This window comes from Quercus lobata, chromosome 6, assembly GCF_001633185.2.
Source record: "Quercus lobata isolate SW786 chromosome 6, ValleyOak3.0 Primary Assembly, whole genome shotgun sequence".
Taxonomy (NCBI): Eukaryota; Viridiplantae; Streptophyta; class Magnoliopsida; order Fagales; family Fagaceae; genus Quercus; species Quercus lobata.
The window spans coordinates 23,343,815-23,366,227 of record NC_044909.1 but is presented as its reverse complement, the minus strand read 5'-3'; the positions used below and the strand labels follow the sequence as shown (position 1 = coordinate 23,366,227).

General features: G+C 34.9%; 2 protein-coding genes across 5 annotated transcripts; one reads left to right on the top strand and one right to left on the bottom strand.

Moving 5' to 3' along the window:
• Positions 1-185: 185 nt before the first annotated feature.
• LOC115993760 lies at positions 186-3,307 on the top strand. 2 transcript variants are annotated; one of them, XR_004093069.1, is made up of 4 exons: positions 186-660; positions 927-991; positions 1,183-1,300; positions 2,801-3,307. XR_004093069.1 is itself a non-coding variant. In XM_031117735.1 (4 exons), the coding sequence occupies exons 1-4, from the start codon at positions 523-525 to the stop codon at positions 2,816-2,818; spliced, it is 330 nt and encodes a 109-aa protein (XP_030973595.1). In that variant the 5' UTR covers positions 186-522; the 3' UTR covers positions 2,819-3,307. The 2 variants fall into 2 exon arrangements, 1 of the variants encoding a protein (XP_030973595.1); XM_031117735.1 differs by having other exon boundaries at positions 936-991.
• A 10,192-nt stretch (positions 3,308-13,499) lies between these two features.
• On the bottom strand, positions 13,500-21,468 carry LOC115993791. Of its 3 annotated transcripts, XM_031117764.1 has the most exons (11): positions 21,176-21,468; positions 18,204-20,941; positions 17,802-18,116; positions 17,629-17,715; positions 16,496-16,648; positions 16,135-16,298; positions 15,912-16,059; positions 15,579-15,701; positions 15,372-15,459; positions 14,116-14,317; positions 13,500-13,868 (listed from the first exon to the last, which is right to left on the bottom strand). In XM_031117764.1, the coding sequence occupies exons 2-10, from the start codon at positions 20,421-20,423 to the stop codon at positions 14,130-14,132; spliced, it is 3,486 nt and encodes a 1,161-aa protein (XP_030973624.1). In that variant the 5' UTR covers positions 20,424-20,941; positions 21,176-21,468; the 3' UTR covers positions 13,500-13,868; positions 14,116-14,129. The 3 variants fall into 3 exon arrangements, with proteins under 3 accessions (XP_030973624.1, XP_030973623.1, XP_030973625.1); XM_031117763.1 differs by lacking the exon at positions 13,500-13,868 and having other exon boundaries at positions 13,882-14,317; XM_031117765.1 differs by lacking the exon at positions 13,500-13,868 and having other exon boundaries at positions 13,882-14,317; positions 18,204-20,763.
• Positions 21,469-22,413: the final 945 nt, after the last annotated feature.

The following is a 22,413-nucleotide window of genomic DNA, read 5'->3' as shown; positions in this document are numbered from 1 at the left end:
CTAATTGTTCAATTCAAATCTGAAATTGGAATCCAATTTTGCTTTATCTCTTATAGAAAGTTGTCCTCTCTTTCTTCCTAAATAAAACGCTAGGTTCACCTCACCTTCTAGAAATCTTTGTTTTACATTAAATGTTGTGCTATTTTTTTTTTTTTTTTGGCTAAATAAAACCTTTTGATATCGGACACGCTTGCTTCACCTCCCCTTCTACAATAATCAAACGCAAATTAGAAATACAGCTCCCCACAGATCCAAAACTCTCAGATTCAACACCTCCAGAACTCACACTTCGACCCCAACAACACACACGATGACTTCTTGGAGCCTTCGTGTTCTTGGCCTAACCTCAACCCTAAAACCCCGTGGGACCTCAAGCCCAGAGAACTCTCCAATGAAACGCCACCGTCTAACCCTGACAACAATGTTCCTTACCAGTTCGACCATGACTCTTCCACCCTCGCTTCCAAGCTCCATAGCCACCAGATTTCCGGCGCTACTAAGTCCTCCTCCGCCGCTGCCATCATGCTCCAGCAGCAACTCTTCATGTCTCGCGGTGCCAGCGCTAGAGCCAGCAAGTCTGGTCTGATACAGATGCCGCTTTCTTTGGGTGCCTCCGACGATGTCGTTGATGGGTCATCGTCTTTCAAGTCTCCCAATACAGTGAGTTTTCGAGTTTTGAGTTTGACTTTACAGTAACCGTTTGTGCTTTGAGTGGTATTAATGTAAATAGTGGTGAATTATGAGGGTGTTTTTGTTTAATTTACCAGGGATCAATGATGAATGCTTTTCAACTGTGACTGTTCTTATTTAATATTTCCTGGTTATTCGTATTTTTTTATTTCAAGTATTTTTTATTTATATCTGTCAATGTCAATTCCTTTCTCTACAGAGATGAGTTGGGTTCTTTCTAAGCTTTTCTTTTTCAGGGTTTGTAGGTGGAAAGGGAAATCATTGCAAGCAATCCAAGTCTGAGTAGAAACAGTACTACCAGGTATAGTTTCTACTTTATTGGAACCATCAACGGTAATTTTTTTTTTTAATTGAATGTTAAATATACTTTATGTTTGGATATTTGGTTGGATTGGTTTGATTTTTAGGTATTTGGGTTAGAATTTTTTTTTTTTTCATTTACGTATTTGGGTTTGGATTTTTTTTTTTCTATTTTTTTGTTTTAAATATTAGGATTAAAATGGTTCTGGGCTATTCTGTGATTGATTTTACAATCTGCATACTATGCTGCCAACCATGTCTTCTTTGCTGGATGCTGCTTCTCTCTTTACAACAATCTGAACCTAAACAGGTACATATCGTTTTAGACATTTCTTATATGATTTATTCTATTCTAATCTATTTGTTTATAGGACTTCTACTAGATGTTTCTTTGCATATATTTTATTTGAATTTTCTTCAATATATTTATTTAATGGTATATTGCTATGATCAACATGAAGATTAATTAATATTTTAGATGCCTCTTAGAAGTAGTGAATCTAATTTTTAATATTAGTGCTTCTCCTCAAAAAGTCTAAATATGTGCACATTCTCATGGATTGATTCCTTATTGTACAACTTTGCCCACTTTTGAAACTGGTGGATATATGACAAAAAAAAGGTATACAATAGTTTTTAGTGGTAGATGATTTTAATATAGTTAATTTTTTTTAAGTTCTATTGCCATTTATAAATGGCCATTAATATCAAATTGAATCAATTATGAATCTAAGAGCAAGCACCGTGAAACTAAATTGAATTTTAGTATAAAACTTTGAAATGAATAGCAAAGTAGAAATTGACAATGAACATTCCACCTGACAATTATCAGTGAATATTCCATGCCTTTATGTAGGGGTGGATTCTTTTATTTAAGTTCTCTTATTTAGAACTCCCTTCATGCCATATCGTTAAGCATTATGATATGTTAATCGTGGAAAATTTTGTGTATTGTTGTGTTTTCCTTCTCTAAAATGGGATATGCTATAAAGTTTTCGGGTTTATGCATGTGCAGAAATAATAATAGCTTAATATGCATCTTTTAATGAACCAATGTTGTATTCTATTAAAAATACACCAAATTTTATTTTGTTTTAAAATACATCAAGTAGGCTTTAGGATTGAGGTTGAATTTTTTTTCCCCCATCAATTACATTTCAAGGTTTGCTATGACTTGAGCTACATTGTCTAAGGAAGTCAAACACTTTAGTGAGAATTCTGTTTTTTTGTTTATGTGTCCTTAGTATGTTTAATCATTTGGTTGATTTATAAATTGACATGCTATATCAATAATAGGCTGTTGGTTGTTGCATCTTCATCATGATCACAAGGCCTCATCAATATAACTGTTTTGACATATAGAAAAAAAGCCCATTTAAAACTATACAATGTTTAAGTTAAAAAGTGAAAGGTTATACCATGTGAAACAAACACGTCTAAAAAATTAAAGCCATATGCTAAATCTCACACAAACGTTAAAAAATCTCATCCACAATCCATCTATTTCTAAGTTATTTTCTTAGAACAATGGTCATAGTCCATATGCAGTTTATTAACAAATTAACTGTTTTTAAATGGATAACATTAAAACTACGTTTTGATCCAATTTAGTATTGGTTTCCTATGAGCATTCAACGTTACAACCTTATACCCAATTCTTGATATGCATGTGTTTGCACCTGCACCCAATTAGTGACCAACAAATTGGATAATTTATAATATAATAATCCTTAGTTTTATAGCGCAACTCAATGCATCATTTTATGTTTTATGCTAATGCTATTTTTTATGAATATTTTTATTTTGCTAGGTCTTAATTGCTACTTAGAGCTAGAGAGTAGTTGAAAAGGGGTAGAGACAAATAAGAAAATGAATATTGATGAAACTGAGAAAAGTGCAAATATTATCAAGATCCTAATGAAATAGGAGTTGATGGAAAAGGACAATGGTAGGAAGAATCAAGAAATTGAAAGCCAAATGTACACGGCTCAAGGAAAGAGCAAGGCAATGCAGATTTCTATTGGTACTAGCTCTTATCTTTTAATGATTGGTATTGAGAAAATTCTATAATGGAAGACTTGGATAGGCCTACCATAGCCACTTCCTTTGAACTTACATAGGCTTGGACATTTGATCTTGAGGGACCAATTTTTAGTTTCAATCAGTGCAAGTACAAAATAGGGATTGGCTTTAAGGGATCTCTTTTTCCTCTCCCCTTACCTCATGATATATTTTTTGTTTTACTTTGTATTCTTGGAATGAATTGTCCTCTTTGCAATGTAAATTGAGGAGTTACAGTAAGAATCCTATAATGGTGAAGAGGTGTTTTGTATTTTCCTCATTTCATTTGAATATATTTCATGCATAAACACAGATTAAGAGGGATTTTACAATCTCCTAAAAGAAGGAAGTTTATAAAAAAATAAAAAACAGGGAAGTTTTTTTCTTCTTTTTGTCTTTTTCTTTTTTGACAGAAGTATTTAGTTTTCTATTGTTGTTGTTAGCTTTGCTTATTTTGTTTATTCATTTGTTTTTATTGTGTATGTCTTGAGTACTTATAGATAATTTACTTTTATTAATTTATTTTATGAATAGATGATTACATAATAATCGGTGGAAAGTTTCATGAATTCCATAACTTGGGTGCGCGTATAATCTTATATATCTCTTTCTGTAATTTTGGAGTAAAGCCTAATAAATTTGAGGAACCTTTGTGTAATTAATCTTGATTCTTGCTGTTGAAATTAGGAACTGTTATCAACTTCCTTTTAATGACTATTTTTGACTTTTTTCTGTAGTTTCTCTTTACACTATTCCCCTATTTTTACTATCCCTTATTGAGTACTTATATACGAAATAGGACATAGAATTATTTTAGTGTTATTAAACTTCAATTTGGGTTTATTAGACATTCAGATTTCTTGCTGTTTACTTCAAATAAACCTGCCATGTTTTGTGTTTTCAATGATATTTTTATTCTCATATGCTATTGTAGATTTATCACTTCTTTGTTTAGGATATTTGTGTCACATTTGGTTTGCTTTTGTTTAGAGTATTTGGGTTAATTGGTTTTGGGTAGCCAGAGATTTGAGTTTTGCATTTGCTAGAGACTCTGCTTTGAGTTTGCTCGTTGGCAAGAAAAAGGGAAGGGTTAGCCATGGTTCATGGGGTTTTGGATGGTTCACTGACTACATTGTTCAGTTCCAAAGCCAAAGGAGTTGATGGATTTAGCAATTTTTGGAGAAGATTAATATGAACTAATTGTATTTGATTGATGACAATATAGACTTCATTATTATTCCTGTTTCTTTTTCATCATGCGGTTTAGTGGCTTGATGAAAGTACAAATTTAAAAAAAATCATGAATCTAAATATTTATGAGGATTGAAAAAATTAACTTAGAGAAAATAGTTTGTTTCCCATTGGTTTAAGTTTTACATTTAGGCTGTTTTTGGTTCGTGTAAAAGCATTTCCGGAAAGGAAAATGTTTCCATGTGTTTGGTTGCATTTCAAAAAAATTTCCGAAAAATATTCTCTGGTGTTTGGAAAAGAAGAAGGAAAACACAAATCCAGAAAAACACAAGCCACAACCCAGAAAAAAAATCATCAACGATGACAAATCCAGTCCGACGGTGCGATCTCCCGAAGGCTCGATCGAGATCTCGCGCGCGATCGTCGGTTCTTCCTCTCCCGCGCGCGGTCGTCGGTCCTTCCTCTCTCGCGCACTTGCTCTCTCTCTCTCTCTCTTTTTCTTGAAATGCTTTGAAGTGAAAATGGAAGTGGAAAATGATTTCCGTGGTCAAAGGCATTTTTTTCGGTCAACGGATTTCAATTTCCGAAAAATAGAATTTTCCGGACCAACCAAACAGCCTCATTTCCGGAAAAGCATTTCCGGAAGTGATTTTCACCCAAAACAAACACACACCCTTAGTTTGCTTTATAAATGCCCAATAGCATCACTTAAAAAATAAAATGCAATATATATTTTTATTGTTTTATCTAATTCTATCCTCGTGATAAACCCAAAAAGACAAAAAAGAAATTGACCAATAATATCACTATAATTAACCAATCCTATGCACCAAAATACAATATATATATATATATATATATATGAGTTTAGTAATATAAAATATATACTTACAAGTTTTGTTAATGAAATTTTCTGGTTAATAATATGAATTTAGACTTAATTGAGCATTTTAAATATGAATAAACTCATGATTAATAATATATTCATTCCCATGTGGTAGCACGAGCTACATACTAGTTGAATATAATGTCTATTAGTGGTTTGTGCTCTTTTCGTGAATTATTATTAGACGCGGTTTCGTGGTATTTGATGCAATAGAAATCATTTGTTCTACTTTTTAATTTGTATTCTATTTTATTTATATTATTTTTGATTTATCATATGTTTGGTTTTTTTTTTTTTTCATTTTTTAACTTAGGTTATTTTATAATAAAAGTTAAAAAAAATAAAATTGACAAATTTTGAGTAATGGAGCAGAAAATAAAATGCAAAAAGTAAAACAATGGAATTGTATTCATATTTGACGGCATTCATGCTGACATTAGTTAGTTTTCTACGTACAAGGCTCTCTTAATTGTATATAGGGGTGTGTTTGTGGCCTTTAAATTTTGTAAGACAGTTATTTGTTTGTGTTTGGATTTTTGTGACCTTAATTTTCATCTCTTGTGTCTTGTGTGTGGTTATGCACGTACTAACTCGGGAGAGATTCAAATCCAAATTTTCCTTATTAAGAGAATTGGATAATAAATTATTAATGCTATAAAACTTAAATAATTCAATAAAAAGCTCTTCATAATGACATAATTAATCTATGTTAATTGATAATTTAAAGCAATCCATATTAAAAATATTATAGTGATAAATAGATAAGCCATTGGACCTGTTGGAAGTATAGTTTGGAAAATTGTCCAAATTGATTAACAAAGTTACAAAGCAATATCAATAATATATCAATAAAACAAAATATGCTCAAATTAACTTATAAGCAAAATAGACAAGTATAAAAGCATATAAAATTAAGGATTAAGTAAAACTTATCGCCGAGGCACAGAACTAAATCCACTGTTCTTAAGAAGCGATTTTGCCTTCACTGGAATGAATCCGTCGGTGCAAATGGCTCAGGCGGTCGCTCTCTAGGATACAACAGCAATGTGCACTCGCAAACAAAGTTTCGAACTTCACAAATGCCCAAGAGAAAATTTTCAGCAGAAGCAAAGTAACTAAAGTATCAAAAGTAATATATGTTTTATTATTTTTAACTAATATCATATATACAGATTTTTTTTTTTTTTTTCTTTTTGATAGTCTTAGAGCTCTAAAAAAAAGGAAGTAGCTGAAGATGATTAGAGTGAAAAAGAGAAAGGCAAAAAAAAAGGAACTTTCTTTCCCATTGATGTCACAAGCCACTATTTATTTTCTGCAAAATATGGAAATGTGAATTGACTATTTTATAAGGAAATATGAGAAGATTGAGGATTTTGTTTGCTGCCGAAAATTCCCACGCTAGCCAAGGAAAATTTTAGAGCATGGGCTTGGGATTTACAACAAAATATCATGGGTTTAAATTTTAAAACATAGCCAACGGGACCTACCATTTGATGGTTCTTATTCAGTACATTAAGGGTCCGTTTGGATACCGCTTATTTTGCTGAAAACTGAAAACACTATAGCAAAATAATTTTTAAATGTGTGAGTAGTGTCGTGAGATCTATTTTTTTTTTCTGAATAAAGTAGTTATGGGTCCCGTAAACAATACATGAACAGTGTGTAAATAGTGTGTGAACAATACATAATAAGTACATAACAGTATAATCCACGTGCATAAAAAAAAATAAAAATAAAAATAAAAAGGCCAAATGCAAACGCTGACTTTACGTTCTTATCCAAATGCCACCTAATTCTAAAATATTTGATATCAACGTTAACGTTGATTTCCATCATACAATATGTGTGTATAATCCATACCCCATTACCCAATACGCATAATAAACACGTTTTCTTTTTCTTTTTCTTTTTCAATTATGCAGAAGATATTCTTAGGAAATGCCTTTTTCTACCTTTGAGGCTCATGTATTTTTAGACAAGAATCATTAATTTAAGGCATATATATATATATATATATGATGGATATTTTAGTCATGGCATGCGTCAGCTAGATCATAAGAGGCTCTGTCCGCAGTTGCCAGGTGGGGGCTAATCAGTTTCGATTAATTAGGTGTACGTCTTTCATTTGAGTCGGAGATAAAAAGTTGTCCAATCACATAGACATAGGCTTTTTCTTAGATATACGATACAATATATTATATATTTATAATTAATGAAATTCGTGCTAGCTGTTGTTTGAAATCTGAGTAGCCGACCAAAAATTGAATATAAATTATATAGAATAATGGATCTTTCTAAAATATCAGAGAATGTGTGCTTGTCAAATACACCAGTGATGAATGATGATAGATCATAATTAAAAAGCATTTTGTAAGAAAATTCGAAAGATTCTTTGTTTGAAGAAACGAAAAGAAAGGAAAATGTCATATGAAAAGTGATAGAAAGTGGCAAGACCTATTGCCCCATTTTATTCAAGAGTTTAATGGCTGACCAATGAAAGCACTACTACTATAATAGGTTGACTAACATAAAGCCCAAATTGATCCAATAGCATTTTGTGCAGGGAGAAGTCTCAATTCAATTATAACGCATTTGACTTACGTACCTAAGAGTACTTACAATAGTGGTACTATATTGCTATAATGCTAAATTTTAGCTCCACAAACACTAAATTCATGCTCTAACAGTAGAGCTAAATCTATTTTTTTTAGTTCCACGGTTCATGAGGGCTAAAAAAAAAAAAAAAAAGTTATTTTATTTCGGCTGTTGATTAAAAAAATGCCACTTGCTTTCTCATTCACTCTCACCATGCCTCTCTCTTTCTCATTCACTTTCATCTCATCTCTAAACCTCATCTCTCTCAATCTCACTCTCTCAACTCCAGAATCTCTCTCAATCTCACTCTCTCAACTCCAGAATCTCTCTCAATCTCACTCTCTCAACTCCGGTCTCTCAAGCTCACGTTTACTGTTGCCAGCCCAACTCATCGTCAACGTCGCCGCCACCAAAGCTCGACAACATCGACCCACCAATCGTCCCAAGCCACCGATCAGCCTCAGACCCACGCCGTTGATCGCCTCAGACCCACTTTTCTTTCGTTTTCTCTCTCTCTCTCTCTCTCTCTCTCTCCATTTTTAGCTTCGATCGAGTCCCACATTACCCGACTCACCTCAAATCGGAGCATTCCATTTCACTTTGCACTCATCATCACTGTTTATGATCATTGATTGATGATCGGTGCAGGTCTCGTTGGTCGGTACTGAATCGGACAGAGTATCACGCATAGGTTTCGGTTTGGCTGTGTTGATTTTTCTGGGTTTTTGTTTTGTTCTTCTTCACTGGTTTTGATAGGCACGGTGGGGTTGTAGTTGTGCAGTGATTTTTATAGGTTTGGTGGTGGTTGTGGTAGTGTGTTGGTGGTTGAATGAAATATTATTTTATTATAGTGTTTATATTATTTTATTGTGTTAAAAAGTAAAATAGCTCCACTGTTATAGGATGTGTGAATGTAAAATAGATAAAGTGACTTTTTGTGTAACTAAAAAGTTAAAAATTTAGATCCACTGCTATGGATGCTCTAATTGTGATTAATAGCTAACTTGAACGCATCAAAAAATAAATTAGGATTGCAGAAATTTCAAATTTGTACGGAGATGAAATCTTCACCTTTCATGGGCCGGGTTGGGTAAGAAAATATTCAATCCCATGTAAATCAAACTAATCTGGAGAAGAAAGATAAGGAAAATATCTTTTGCTTAATTGGTCTGGGAAAAAGACAAATGAAACTAATCCCTATATATATATATAAAATTTAAAAAAAGGTTTAATCCTTATTCAACTTATTACCTTTCCTTTTTTTAATGAAAAAAAGCTCATAGTCACTACACAAAATTCTTCTTTAATGAATGCCAATAGAATAATCATATTATCTTTTGTATAGGAACTCTTTGGTACCAATATATATATGCTTGACACACCATTAGCCATTGCTAAAAAGAGATGTCCAAGCCACGCTTATTTGTTCTTTCAGTGCTCTATATATTTTCTATTTAACTACTTTACACATTTGGCTCTACAAAAGATAGCTAACAGTTACTTCTTTTTCCTTATTTTTTATTTTTTATTTTTTGGGTGGGAATTGAATTCAGGAATTACGACTAAAGGGTAGTACTTTAGAGTCTTGCAAATTGCAATACCACTCACTACAAGTAATATTTGCAGGAAAAAAATTGCAAGCAATCATTATATGTATGCAACATTTCAAGTCAACACCGTTAAATTTTGGGGGGACAAGATATGGGGTAGAGACGTGATAATTGATAAGGGGAATTTTTTGACAAAATAAAAGTTGTTGATCTCCAAAGACCCGTCAGCTCTATTATGCATACTGGCGACTTCACACAAGACGAAGCTGTCAGTCTCTAAGTTGAAGACTTCACAAAAGATGAAGTTGTCAGTCTCTAAGTTGAAGACTTCACAAAAGATGAAGCTGAAGTTGAAGCTGTCAGTCTCTAAGCTGAAGACTTCACGCAAGATGAAGCCGTCAGTCTCTAAGCTAAAGACTTCACGCAAGTTGAAGCCGTCAGTCTCTAAGCTAACGACTTCACGCAAGATGAAACTGTCAGTCTCTAAGCTGAAGACTTCACGCAAGATGAAGCAGTCTCTAAAGCTGAAGACTTCACGCAAGCTGAAGCCGTCAGTCTCTAAGCTAACGACTTCACGCAAGATGAAGCTATCAGTCTCTAAACTGACGACTTCACACAAGATGAAGCCGTTAAGCTGACGACTTCATCTTCTGACCTGTTGGCATCTACGCCTAAACGGGGAGAAAGCTGAAGTTAGGAAAGGATCCCACGAGATATGTGTATTAATGAGTGATAAGGATAAATTTACAATATTAGAATCACCAATGAAAAGGGATGAAGCGAATATGGATAAAAATAATGCTTACTCATATAAGACATAAGCTGACGGTTTTAGATAAAGCCATCAGGCATAAACTCACGGTTACATGTAAAACCGTCAGCTTCCATTAGTAGGTGTCAACAAACGAAGTGTAGGGAGTCCATGAAACGCACCTGAGGGCAGACGCCAATAAGGCTGAAGGATGTAGGGTAAGCTAACGACCCTGATACAAGTTTACTTGCTACCCACGATTACATATATAAAGGAATGTCTTACTTTCCACGTTTGGCGCTACTTAAAAGGATTCCTATAAGGAAAGGATTCTGCCAAATACGCCTAAAGAAGACTCCTATAAGGAAAAGACTTCTAGTCCAAGGAAGAGAGGTCAACCCTCTACTACTATAAAAGCCCCAATACCCTCACCAACCAAGGTACGCATAATTCACCCCATCTCTGGTACTCTAGAATTGTGAACAAGAGATTTCTCTAACTTGACTGTCAGAGGGTATTTGGCCGGTACCACACCGGTACTCCTCTTAAGGTCTTCAGCTTTTGTGTTGTGCAGGTTCTTGTCAGGAGCACGTGAAGACCGTGTGGCTCACTGGTGATTTTTTCAGCATCAAATAATTGCTATGCCAATGGGCAACATTAAGGATAGGATTAGCCACTAATCTTTCTTGCAGCTATTTTCTTTTCATATGTGCTCGTCTTGGTGGAGTCATAGAGGAGACAATTGGATGCATGGATCGATGGGAAATGGCGGCAAAGTATGTATAGAGTTGAAGAGATATAATAATATAATTATTTATTTTTGTTTTATCAAAAGTATGTTGACTAGGCCAACAAAAGGGATGTACGTAGTAGCTAGTAACATAGTTGCCTTTCACTATGTTGAACATTTATATATACTTTATAATAAATTTCCCAAGAGATATAGCATCGACTTAATTGACTTTTCTTGGCTAAGTGAAAATTTTCTTTATGCAACTTTTATGATTGAAAATCTGTTCATCTTCGACTTCAAAAGGTAGTTTAACTTTAACCTTAAATATTGGGCAAACATAATTTCTCTCTTAAGAAAGAAAGTTTTACCACATAGTTATAGCAGATATTGTTCTCTTACTCTTACTCGTGTTATTATATAGCAAGAAGATAAAGATATGGCATGCCCCAGAATTCAACGTATATATATTGTGCTAGACGTTGGACTTCAATTTGAAAATTTAGTCTGCATGGTCATACTGTCCATATGAGTTGAGGAATTTAGCTTTGCAAATGCTCATTTTGTTTGTTGACAACCTTCCATGCATGGTAGATGGTGAAATGATAACCCTCGTTACGTGGCTAGGTATCCTTCCACCGGAGTTAATTATAAGGGAAAATTATTGTGTACTTCTGGAATACCATAAATGCGTACTCCCTCCTCTTACATGAATGATGAGTCTCCCTAATTAAATTCATGATAAGACCCACTATTCATATAAGAGGGGAGACTACGTATTTATGGCACTCCAAGATTACCTAATAATTTTCCAATTATAAGTGAGAGAAATATAATATTTATATGTTAACCGCTTGTCAACTTTAATGCTATTACATTGTTATCTTTTTCTTTTACTAATCAAATTTAAGAAAGAGAGAAATAGTTGAGGACTTACTGTTAGGACTATGTTAGAACTCAAGGCACAAGCCAACTCAATATGAAGCGAAAAAAGACTGAATAACAGAGTATTTGGCCTACAGACTAAAGTATTGTTCGACAGTTAGTTCAGAAAATCGAGGCCTCAGATCAACAATTCTTGGGCACCCAAGGAGCCAATTAGTATTGGTGGCTTAGATGGGTTCCAAATTAGCACTTCACCCTCCTTGGGATTGGAGACATGTTCCAGCTGATTGCCTTGAGTTGAAGCTCAAATTAAGGTAATTCAAGTGTTGGAATATAACTGGGTTCAATCAGTGACTGGCTTCAGGATTTTTTTTTTTTTTTTGAGAATCAATTAAAAGATAAATCTTAGATAAAAAAAAAAAAAAATGAATCTTGTTATTTATGATGTTTCTTTATTAAAAATTTGTCCATAATATTAGCAAGAAAATAAAATATAAACTGTAGGATCACAATTCAGGACCCAGGCCCAACAGGTATGGGGTTCTGGCCTAGGAAGCCTGAAATAATGAATTTATAAAGAGTGGGTTACAAAACTAGGCCTTAACGAAGTGTATACTAGCTAAAATTGGGTCATGCAACAATTGAAAGTAAGAAAATCCCCTTTATGTCTATTAGATATTCAGTCCGAGGAGACGTGTAGGAGGTATATCAGTCCCTGCTCAAAGGCTATGGTTCTAACACTGTTCTTCTGTTCTAAGTTCCCTTTTTTTTCTCTGTCCCCTTCTTCATGGGGACTCCCTCTCTTATATTGTCCTCTTGAAGTCATAAGGGCCTTACATTTGTTGATCATCTGGACCTTCACTTGAGTGCTTGTCCCATTGGACATTCCCCCCATCTTTCTATGAGTTGTGGTAGCCAAGGCAACACTGTTCACAAGTCCTCTCCTCATTAATGCGGCCAGAAAAGTAGCTGTCATACATTTAATCTGGCAGCTGTAGCCTCACCCTTGGCATCCTACGCTTTCTTCCTTCTTACGAGCTTGTGGGACTCATCCTTGTTACTAGTGCTCGTTGGGGTGGATCCTTTTAGCAGGCAGAGTGCATGTTTGAGCCATATTTGGTACGTCCGAGGAGACATTTCTCCTCGGACTGCCTTTTAAACATCTTCAGGCCCACAAGAATTAGGTCGGGAGCCCTTTTGGCACCCACGCCTTCTCCTCGGACGTGGTCGAATTTTCCATACGGGACCCAAGGCCCATTGAATGATCTTGGGCCTTTGCCCCTACATAAACTATCAGTTCATTTGGCATATAGTTTCATAATATAATTAACATATTAATTATTATTACTAAGATGAAATCTTGGAAATCATCCATTATTTTCAAATACAATAAACATGTTAATTATTATCGTTAAGTGAGCTTTAATTATTATTGCTCATAATTCTTTTATCTTTTAGTTTGTTTTAACTCTTTACAAAATTCTTGTATTTAACAATTTAACTCAACTTTGACAACTATTGTTCTTTATAATTGTATTAAGTGTGTTTGGGTCTTGATTATAAGCTAACTTATTACTTAATCTTTTTTCCTACTGAAGATAAAGACCAACTTTGTAATTTACCCTAAAAAAAACCATCAATATCTACATTTAGTCATATAATCTTTATAATTGGTAATATGATTTATTTAAATCATACTAGTAGATGATCTTATGAATTGCAACGTATTGAGGGAGGAGGAGATTCCTCCAAAAGAATCTTTTTTTTTTTTCATATATATATTTAATCATTTCACCCAGATTTGTCTTTTATAAAAGATTCAACATCTGAGGACTGGAATCACTGGATGATGGCATAACTCACAGCACTTCATTAGATTCATCTCATATAAATTAACATTTTAAAAAAATTACATTATATACACGAAGATAAACTGTCTATGGATTAATAATATTGTATTTGTCATGCAAAGGTATGCAGCATGGCAGCACTCCTAACTCTGTTATGGGACTCAACTGAGACAAACTAAAATCAGAATTCTGAACTTCATTATTGCAAGGTCAAGAGAAAACTCAGCAAGAGAAGTGAGTTTCCAGACAGTGAACGGTGCCTATAAGTGGAAAATTCGAAGAGTCTGTGCTCTCTCTAGCAACTTTTTTTCTATGCAAGAATTCCCTACTCCAAATGCAGCTCTATAACAGCTCCATAAATGCACTCCCATCATCTTCTCTAAGAAATTAAAAGAATTTCACAATAAACTGACATTTCACATATTATTTTTACCTTCTATGAATGTTTCATGTGAAAAAGTAAACAAGTGGAAAGGTACAAAGAACATACAGATCTGATTTTTACTTTCAATGTACAGGTTAAATGGCTTGTATGAAGCTACTTCACAAAGTTTACAGACTGTGCATGAAAATATAAACCTTTTAACCTTTTTTTTTTTTTGGGTGTATGTATAAGTGTGACTTACATGGTGATCTTGGTTTATCTATTTGCAGGAGAATGCCGCTTTTTCTGGATTGCATTTGACATTATGCGTAGCCTATTTGTAATCTCTGTGAATGATGGCCTGCCTTCAGGATGGGGACACCAGCACTCTACCATTAACTTTCTCCACTCAGGATCACAACGTTTTGGAATTAGAGGCCTGAGCGTGTTACTTACAATTCCTCCTTCATACAAAGTTCACAACACCACAAAAATGATCATCCAAATTTTAACATAGCCATACTAAAAGTATAGAATGATTGAGAGTAAAGATAGTGGCAGAATATTAACAAATTAGGCATTTCAAGAAATATGACCTAGAAACATATACATTTATTTACCCAGAAAAATCAAATGTTTAGAGATATAAACGTCAAAAGGAAAGCTAAAACAATATTTATTTGATTTCCTAAAGTAACCAAAAACAATGTTGAACCAAGATTTTGAAATTCTACTCAAGAGAACCATGCCACAAAATGTATTCAAATAACTTTTGTCAATGAACAGCACCAAGAGAGGGACTAGGGTTCTGATATAGGAATAACTTTGAATGAGTAAGGTAAAACTCAAGTCATGGTTCTGCCAAAGCAGGATACTGTGCAGGCAGACGGAAGGTTGGGGAAGAGAAACCACTGTCCTAACGTTTGACATTATTGCATGAAGTGACCATTCCCAAAAAGCTGAACCTGCAAACTTGTGCTTGATAGTATGAGATTTACACCATTGCACTAGATGGTGGCCCATCGGAAGAACTAATGAAATTTATGTCAAAAACATTGTTAATTGGTAAGAGTTATCAGGAGGAAATTAATGTACTTTAATTGGACAACAATGTTTAAGTGGGTTCCACAGGAGGTGGTCAGCACCGAAAATTTCTAGGAGAACCTTTATGCAAGTGACACACCTTAAGAGTTGTGCTTCTACCCTGCGTATATGGGTCTCCATAAAAGGCCACTGAAATTCATCATAAATGTTACTCCAAATGATCTCCGTCAACAACACCCTTATGATCATAAGTTGAAAAATAACACCATAGTTGTGAACATATTTCAACAAATCAGTAACCACCTCTTTGCCCATTAAAAGAATAATTGAAGTTAACTCAACAAATTAATACAATGGTATGCCGTATGCACTATGAAACTCATAGTAGGTTGAATACGGCTCTATTGAGATGGTATAAAATCAAAACAGATAAAAAAAAATGCACAATAATTACTGCAATAGGTCTGAACTTACCTATGATAGCACCACAATGCATGTTAGCATATGGTTCCTCACCGGTCAGAATCTCCCACATTGCAATACCAAATGAGAAAACATCAACCTGTCAAAGAAAGGAATTCAAAAGATCTTGTTATTACATTGTTTGGGACATAATTTGTTCTGATTTAGCAGATAAACTCAATAATGGAAGATACTAGGTTTTATCCCAAGTTCATATACCTTCTCGGAGACCCGGCTGCTGCTGCCATTTAATAATTCTGGTGCCATCCATGGAAGGGTTCCTCGAACACCACCAGAGACAAGTGTATTGCGTTTTATTCTTGACAGCCCAAAATCTCCAACCTGCAAAGCAGGTCACAACCATGGGTAAGTTGTACAATGCTTCCGTATATCATAAAATCCATTTCTAATAAGTCAGTGAGCTAAAATCATGCAGGAAAAACAAATTACTGAACACCTCATATACCACAGAAAAGTTAGTAATTATGAGTAGATGAAAACAACTACAGAAGACAACTGGGTTAATCAAAATTTTGTTCCACTATTAAATACCTTGCAAATGGGTCTTTCAGGATCCCTCAAATTGACAAGCAAATTGTCACACTTTAAATCAAAATGGACAATATTTTTCAAATGTAAATACTCCATGCCAAAAGCTGCATCCATTGCAATCATAAGCCTTTTTCGACGATCGAGCACCCTGCAGGAAGGATTCTGAGGATCCAAAAAACTATTTAGAGGGTGAAAGGGTTGAAAAATGTATGAATCCACTCACCTATCCTTCCTTATTAGTACATTCCTCAATGATCCATTTACCATATATTCAGTTATGGTCGCCAATGTTCCACCAGGACCATCGGGAACAACCCCATAGAATGCTACAACATTTGGATGGTGAAGCGTTGACAGTATCTGTGCCTCACGCCAGAAGTCTTTAATCTGAACAAACAGGTGGAGTTGAAATTTTCATCCATAAAAATTCAGAGACCCAAATTTTATAGTGTAGAAAATATATATTTGAACTAAGTGATGCTATATATCCTTCAAGTCATGGAGACACTAATTCCATGCAGAATCCTTTTTTTCTTTAGGTTGGAAACTTCTGTACATTGTGAGAAATTAAATGAAAATTATACCAGTCGCTCCTGCTCTGATGTGTTTCCTGAAAAGCAACTCTTTTTGATTCTCTTAATAGCAACATCTGTTCCCCTCCACTTTCCATGATATACAGTTCCAAATGTACCAGATCCTAACTCTTGCAGTTCTTCAAGGTCAGCATTCTTGATAGTCTGATATCAACAAATGAAGCATTCAGTTAAACTCACTCCAAATATACTTTCTTTTGCTAAAAAAAAAGTAGAAAAGTGGCAAGAAGAAGAAGAAAGAATGATAGAAACATGAGAAGGGAGTGAATCTTAGAATACAGGGTTGTTACTTTCAGATTACAGGTGGGTTTTGGCAAATCTGAATTTGCTTTTACCTATCATGACAATGAAATCCTTATGTAGTGAAGAAAACTAAGAAAATATTTCTAAAATATGTAATCATAATTTTTTCCTTGCAAGACTATTTCCTTTTTAAGACAAGACAAATTTGTGTACAAAGACAATATCTTAAAGGTGCATAGTTAGGCAAGAAAAAAGATAAAATAATGAAGAAACAAATGAAACCAACGTTACTTGGCTCTCATAATGATTCATGAGCATTTCATTCTCTTAGGACTTTGAGAAAGACAGCTATTTATTAGATGCCATTATTTTTCTTACAAATACAGACTTCAACCTTCAATTTTCTTTGCAAGGAGATACCAATCACTACGAATCAGATGGTCATGAGTTCAATTCTAAATCTATGGAGCCCATGCATTGCACACCATATGTATAGTTGTATACTGAATCATGGCATAGCTTGCTTAAAAATCCATAGCAAAATAGAAAATCTGGGGGGAAGTGGTTGTCTCATGGTAATTCATTAACCATAGACTGATATTAACAAATGTACAGGTCATGCCCATAAGAGAGCAGTTTCATTTCAAAAAATATTTAACATGCCAATATTATGTTAACTCTCATTCTGTGTACTAGATCACTTCCAATACTGAGCAAAATACTAGCTTTTCCTAAATACCCAACCCTTCATAAGAAAAGGGCATTTTCTAACCAATTGGACTAAGTGCCCAGGCATAGAATCAAAAGAAATCCAGCTATCAAAATGGGAAAGGGGACCAATATCATATCACGCCTAAATCCATAAGATAGCAGTTTCGAACCTGCAAACCATAGATGCCTGCTTCCATTTCAGCTATTGCAGCATCACTGATTGAATCATACGTATCTCTGCCATCAACTCTCACACCCTGTGAATACAAGGTGGAAGCTCAAATAGACCACTAAACACATTTTCATAAAACATTAACTCCAGTTCCATAGGAAATATGTTTACCTCGCATTCAGATTCTGGAGTGGAATTCTCTGATTCTGTTTTCCTAGGGGATAGCAAATCATCACTATCCTCATCTTCTATACATGGGACAATTTTTGAGCACAAGGGGATGCCAGCAGGAGTACAATCGGTTACATCTTCAACAATAACCGTTTGTTCCAGTACCTTATTGTCAGGATGACCATCTGATTCCTGTGATTGGACACAGATAACATCTCCAATCTTCAATTCCTCATAAGATTGTGTGCTAAATCCTATCAGTTCGACTTTCTGTACGGGGGTCTCTCTACTCAAAACAGTGCTTGTGGTTGAGTTCTGAAATAAGGCAGACATGGGAGTGTTATTCATATGAAATCATAATTTTGGATATAAATACATTTCTGCAAAGGGAGATATACTTACAGAGCTTGGGACCATGGATTCTTGGTCAAGCAATTCCTCAGGTGCAAGAGGTAGTATTCCAGGGTACCAATCAGAAATTACTTGACTACTTAATGTCTCAGTTGTAGCACACTGCTTATCCTCATCAGGTCTTTGGCTCTTGATTAAAATTTTAGGAACAGTTGCATCCAATTGGTAAACACAGGGGCATTCGCTCATGCTATCTGCAGACCTTTCTGAAGGAATGATTGTTGGAACAGAAATCCCTTCTCTGAGGCTTTGTAGCTCTTCTGAGAATAGACAAACACTGGGGAGACAGTTAAGGTCTGGTAAATTCTTAAGCTCAATGACATTATCATGTGATGTAACTTCAACATTTCCTTCAAATTGTTGCTGGTTTTGATCAGAATAAGGGGTAATCCCATCTGTCCAGCTGAAAATTTCTCGACCCAGTTCAAAATTTTCCTTGAAATCTTTAGGCGCCTTGAAAGTAGGCTTATTCTCATATTCATCTATTTGGTGTTCATCATGAATTCTCTCTTTGCATTGTATTGGCAAATCCTGTGCGTAATTTAACATTGCAAATGTAGGTGATTTTTCTCTCCCAGTAGGGAAGTTGCAGTTGGACCTCTCATCATGCTCTTGCAACTGTGAGTCAGAGAATGCATGCATTAATTTGCGATGAGAACCATCTGTATCATTAGGCCCTGACCATAAGCTCATTGGATCATCAGCGTTAGGGGCAATCTTTTCTGAATGGAATGCCCTTTCCTTAATCATTTGCCTCTCATATGATGGAGAACGCACGTCTTTACTGGGAATACGGTAGTGAAAGTGTCTGTCATTGAGTTTGTTAGCCTGGTTAGTTTCAACCAAATATTTGTAATGATGATGATAATTCATCAATGGAGTCCCATGAGGAAGATTATGGTGATAACCCATGGCATCAACATAATAGGGATTGTCACAGGGTAGTTTTTCCATAACAAATGGATTGATACCTTGATGGCCATTAGCACAAGGTTGATCCAAATAAATTTGCACATTAGAATTCTTAGGATCTCTGTTCTGAACTGGAGATATAGGAGGCGATTGATTGAAGGAATTACTTGGTATCTGAAGTGTAGTTAAAAACTGAGAAGCAGGGTTTGAGAACATTCCTGCCTTGTTCAAGGAACTTGGACTACAATCCTTAGTCTCCAAAGCATATCCAGATGTAGGAGAGTCTCTATGAAAAGTTGGACTATGATCTGAGGTGTTTCCTAACTGGCTGTTCTGGCTCTGGCCACTAGAGCTCTTCCTTGGGGGTTCCACCATGCCATTAACAGCAACAACATACTGATAATCAACATCGCTTGGCTGGGCAGCCCTTCCTTCCATAGAACTTGGGCTCCCAGATTCATTTAAAGATATAAGAAACATCCGGAGTCTTTGAGGACCCTCAATTCTTTCCTGCTCTTGATATTCCTCTAACATATGATGAAGATCCTCATCTGAACAAACAGATATAAGCGCATCAAGATCCTCACCAGGAAGCTGGTATTTGATAGTGTGAGGTTGGTTACAAATTGCATAAGTCTTGGTCATAAGTTCCTCCCAAGTGATGCTCTTCCTGATGGATACAATCCGGGTCTCCCCCCCCACATATCTAAGCTTACTGTCGGTCGGCCTTGGTAATATTCTTCCCCCAAAGCTGCATAGAAATTTCATCTTTCCAGAGAAAGAGCCTTCTGAAAATCCTGGCCCATAAGGATAGTGTGACTGATGGGACCCCACTACATAGAGGGGTGGAGCAATTGGTCCTGGAGTGCCTCGATCGGGATTACTCTCATCAGAAAACTTACCTGGTACTTGCCCATTTGCACCATATTCCCAATAAACTCTGTTTATACTATCAGCATAAGTCTTTTTCTCCGCCTCAGCCCCATATCTTGTCCCTGGGACAAACACTGTGAACTCAGAATCACAATCAGAATCAATTCTTTGTAGCTCAACAATGCCATTGAGATCCTCATGAAATGGCTGATGGTTCTGATTAAAATTAAAACCCACTCTCTTTGGCTGATGTGGTAGTCTTCTCATAGCAACACGATCCTGCAGAAACTCAGTTGAAAATTCCTCACCTGTCTGGACACAGATATTATATATTTTTCTCTCTGCAGCAGTCCTAACACTTGATGGAAATTGTTGTGTATCTTTGTGGAACTGTTGGCCTGAAGAACTAGGAGCCTCACTAGTCATGGTCTTGGTAGAACTCCCTCTTCTTTTTTTATAGCTTCATATTAACATTCTCTGGTCTTTTATGCCTTACTCCCTCTATGCCACAAAATCTGTTCATTTGTACAAACTCAACCTTGAAACTTAACCAATGGAATTATCAACAACACCTATAGCTTCAAAGGCTTACTTTCACTATAAACTTGGACCAAGAATAGTGATAATATAAGATACTGTACAATTTCTTTAAAGGGTCATGTACATCATCTCCCACTCTTCAAAATTAGATCCACATTCAATGCCTCTCCCTATGGCTTCAAAACTTTGTATACGACGTAATGAAACAGTCTTCGACAAATATTCCCTTACAAGCAACAAAATGAAACAATTTCAAACAAAGATTCCACCGTATTTCGCATATTTACTCCATCATAAATAAACTGGAAGCAAAATTCATGGCTCTCACGGACACACATTTTTTGCACAACAAACACATCACAGGGGATTTTGCCTTAATTCCACAAAGGAACTTACAAATTCAACTGTGCAAGAAATAGCATAACATCAATTATCAACATCATATATGAAGCAATGAATAAAAATAAAAATAAAAACCATACAAAGAAAAAAAAATGTATAGAGAAAAGAAAAAAAGGAGGGTATGTGAGAATTGAAATTAAAAATCTGATCCTGATGTTTCAATAAATAAAATAAAAAATACCCAGATTGATAAAATTGAATTAAACATCAAAGAGAAGGAATGGTAAGAAGGGAACCTGGGAAAATGGTGCACGTGTACAAACTACATAGAATGGAATTAAGCTCCAAAGGTTGTTGCATTGGATTTGGATTGAAGTCTGTACATTATTAGTTTAATTTATTATTTAAAAAGAAAACCAAAAAAAGAAAATGGTGAGTTTGGGTTTGAGAGAGAGAGAGAGAGAGAAGAAGAGGCCGTTGCACAAGGGTCGGGAGTTCAAAATAGGGGGTGTGAGATAACGACATTGTTTGCTTAAAATAACGCGGCAGGCATATCAATTCAAGCCAAGGGAACACGAACAACAATGGCTTTAGATTCGATGGCCTAACTGTAAACTAACTTATGATAACTGTTTCTGTCTCTATCTTAAATATATTCTTTTTAAAGTTCTTTGGTCTCGATTGGCCCATGAAAGTTTTTTGGGTCATGGTTGCCTCATTCTAATTAATATTTTATGTCATGGGTCTACGGCCCATATTCCCATTTCTCCTTGGCTATAGACATTTTCTTTTTCACTTTTTCATTATTATTGAGTGTCAATTTATACCGTCCGTTTCTAATAATTATATTTTTTTATCATCAAAATAAGACATTAATCAGTTTTTGATATAGGCGAAAATTAAACTTCAAATATCTTTTTCAACCATCAAAGATTTTACCAGTTGAGTTATTTGGAACTCACTTCTTTAAACAAATTATTCAAATATATGTTTGTTAAAGGAATCTTTTTTTTTTTCTTTTTTCTTTTTTAAGCAATGCTACAACCACAAATTATTTTACATCATTTTTACAAACTATTAATGTGACAAATTTTTACTGATTACCATCTAGGCCCGCTACTGATATTACTTTTTTACTTATTAATAATCATTCAACACATCAGCACCTTATAAAAAAATGTTGTAAAATAGTTTATAGCTCTAGTATTTTCCTTTCTTCTTCTGGTTTTTTCTTTTTTTCTTTTTTTTTTTACACAAGAGACCTACAATAGATTCTAGTTCTACCTATGTTAGGAAGAGAAGTTTAGTGGAAGAGTAACAACGTTAGGGCACAAAAAATAAAATAAAATCTATTTTCACAACTTGCTTAAAGTGGTAAGTTGCTATTTATGTAATACTTTCTTTGTCCCAAATTTTTGGTCACCTATTTCATTTTGGAATACCCAAAAATGTTGTTCTCTTTGAAAAGTTGATAAATAAAATTCTCATCTTACTCCTTACTTAATTAAAAAGTCAATACCACCTTTTTTCAGAG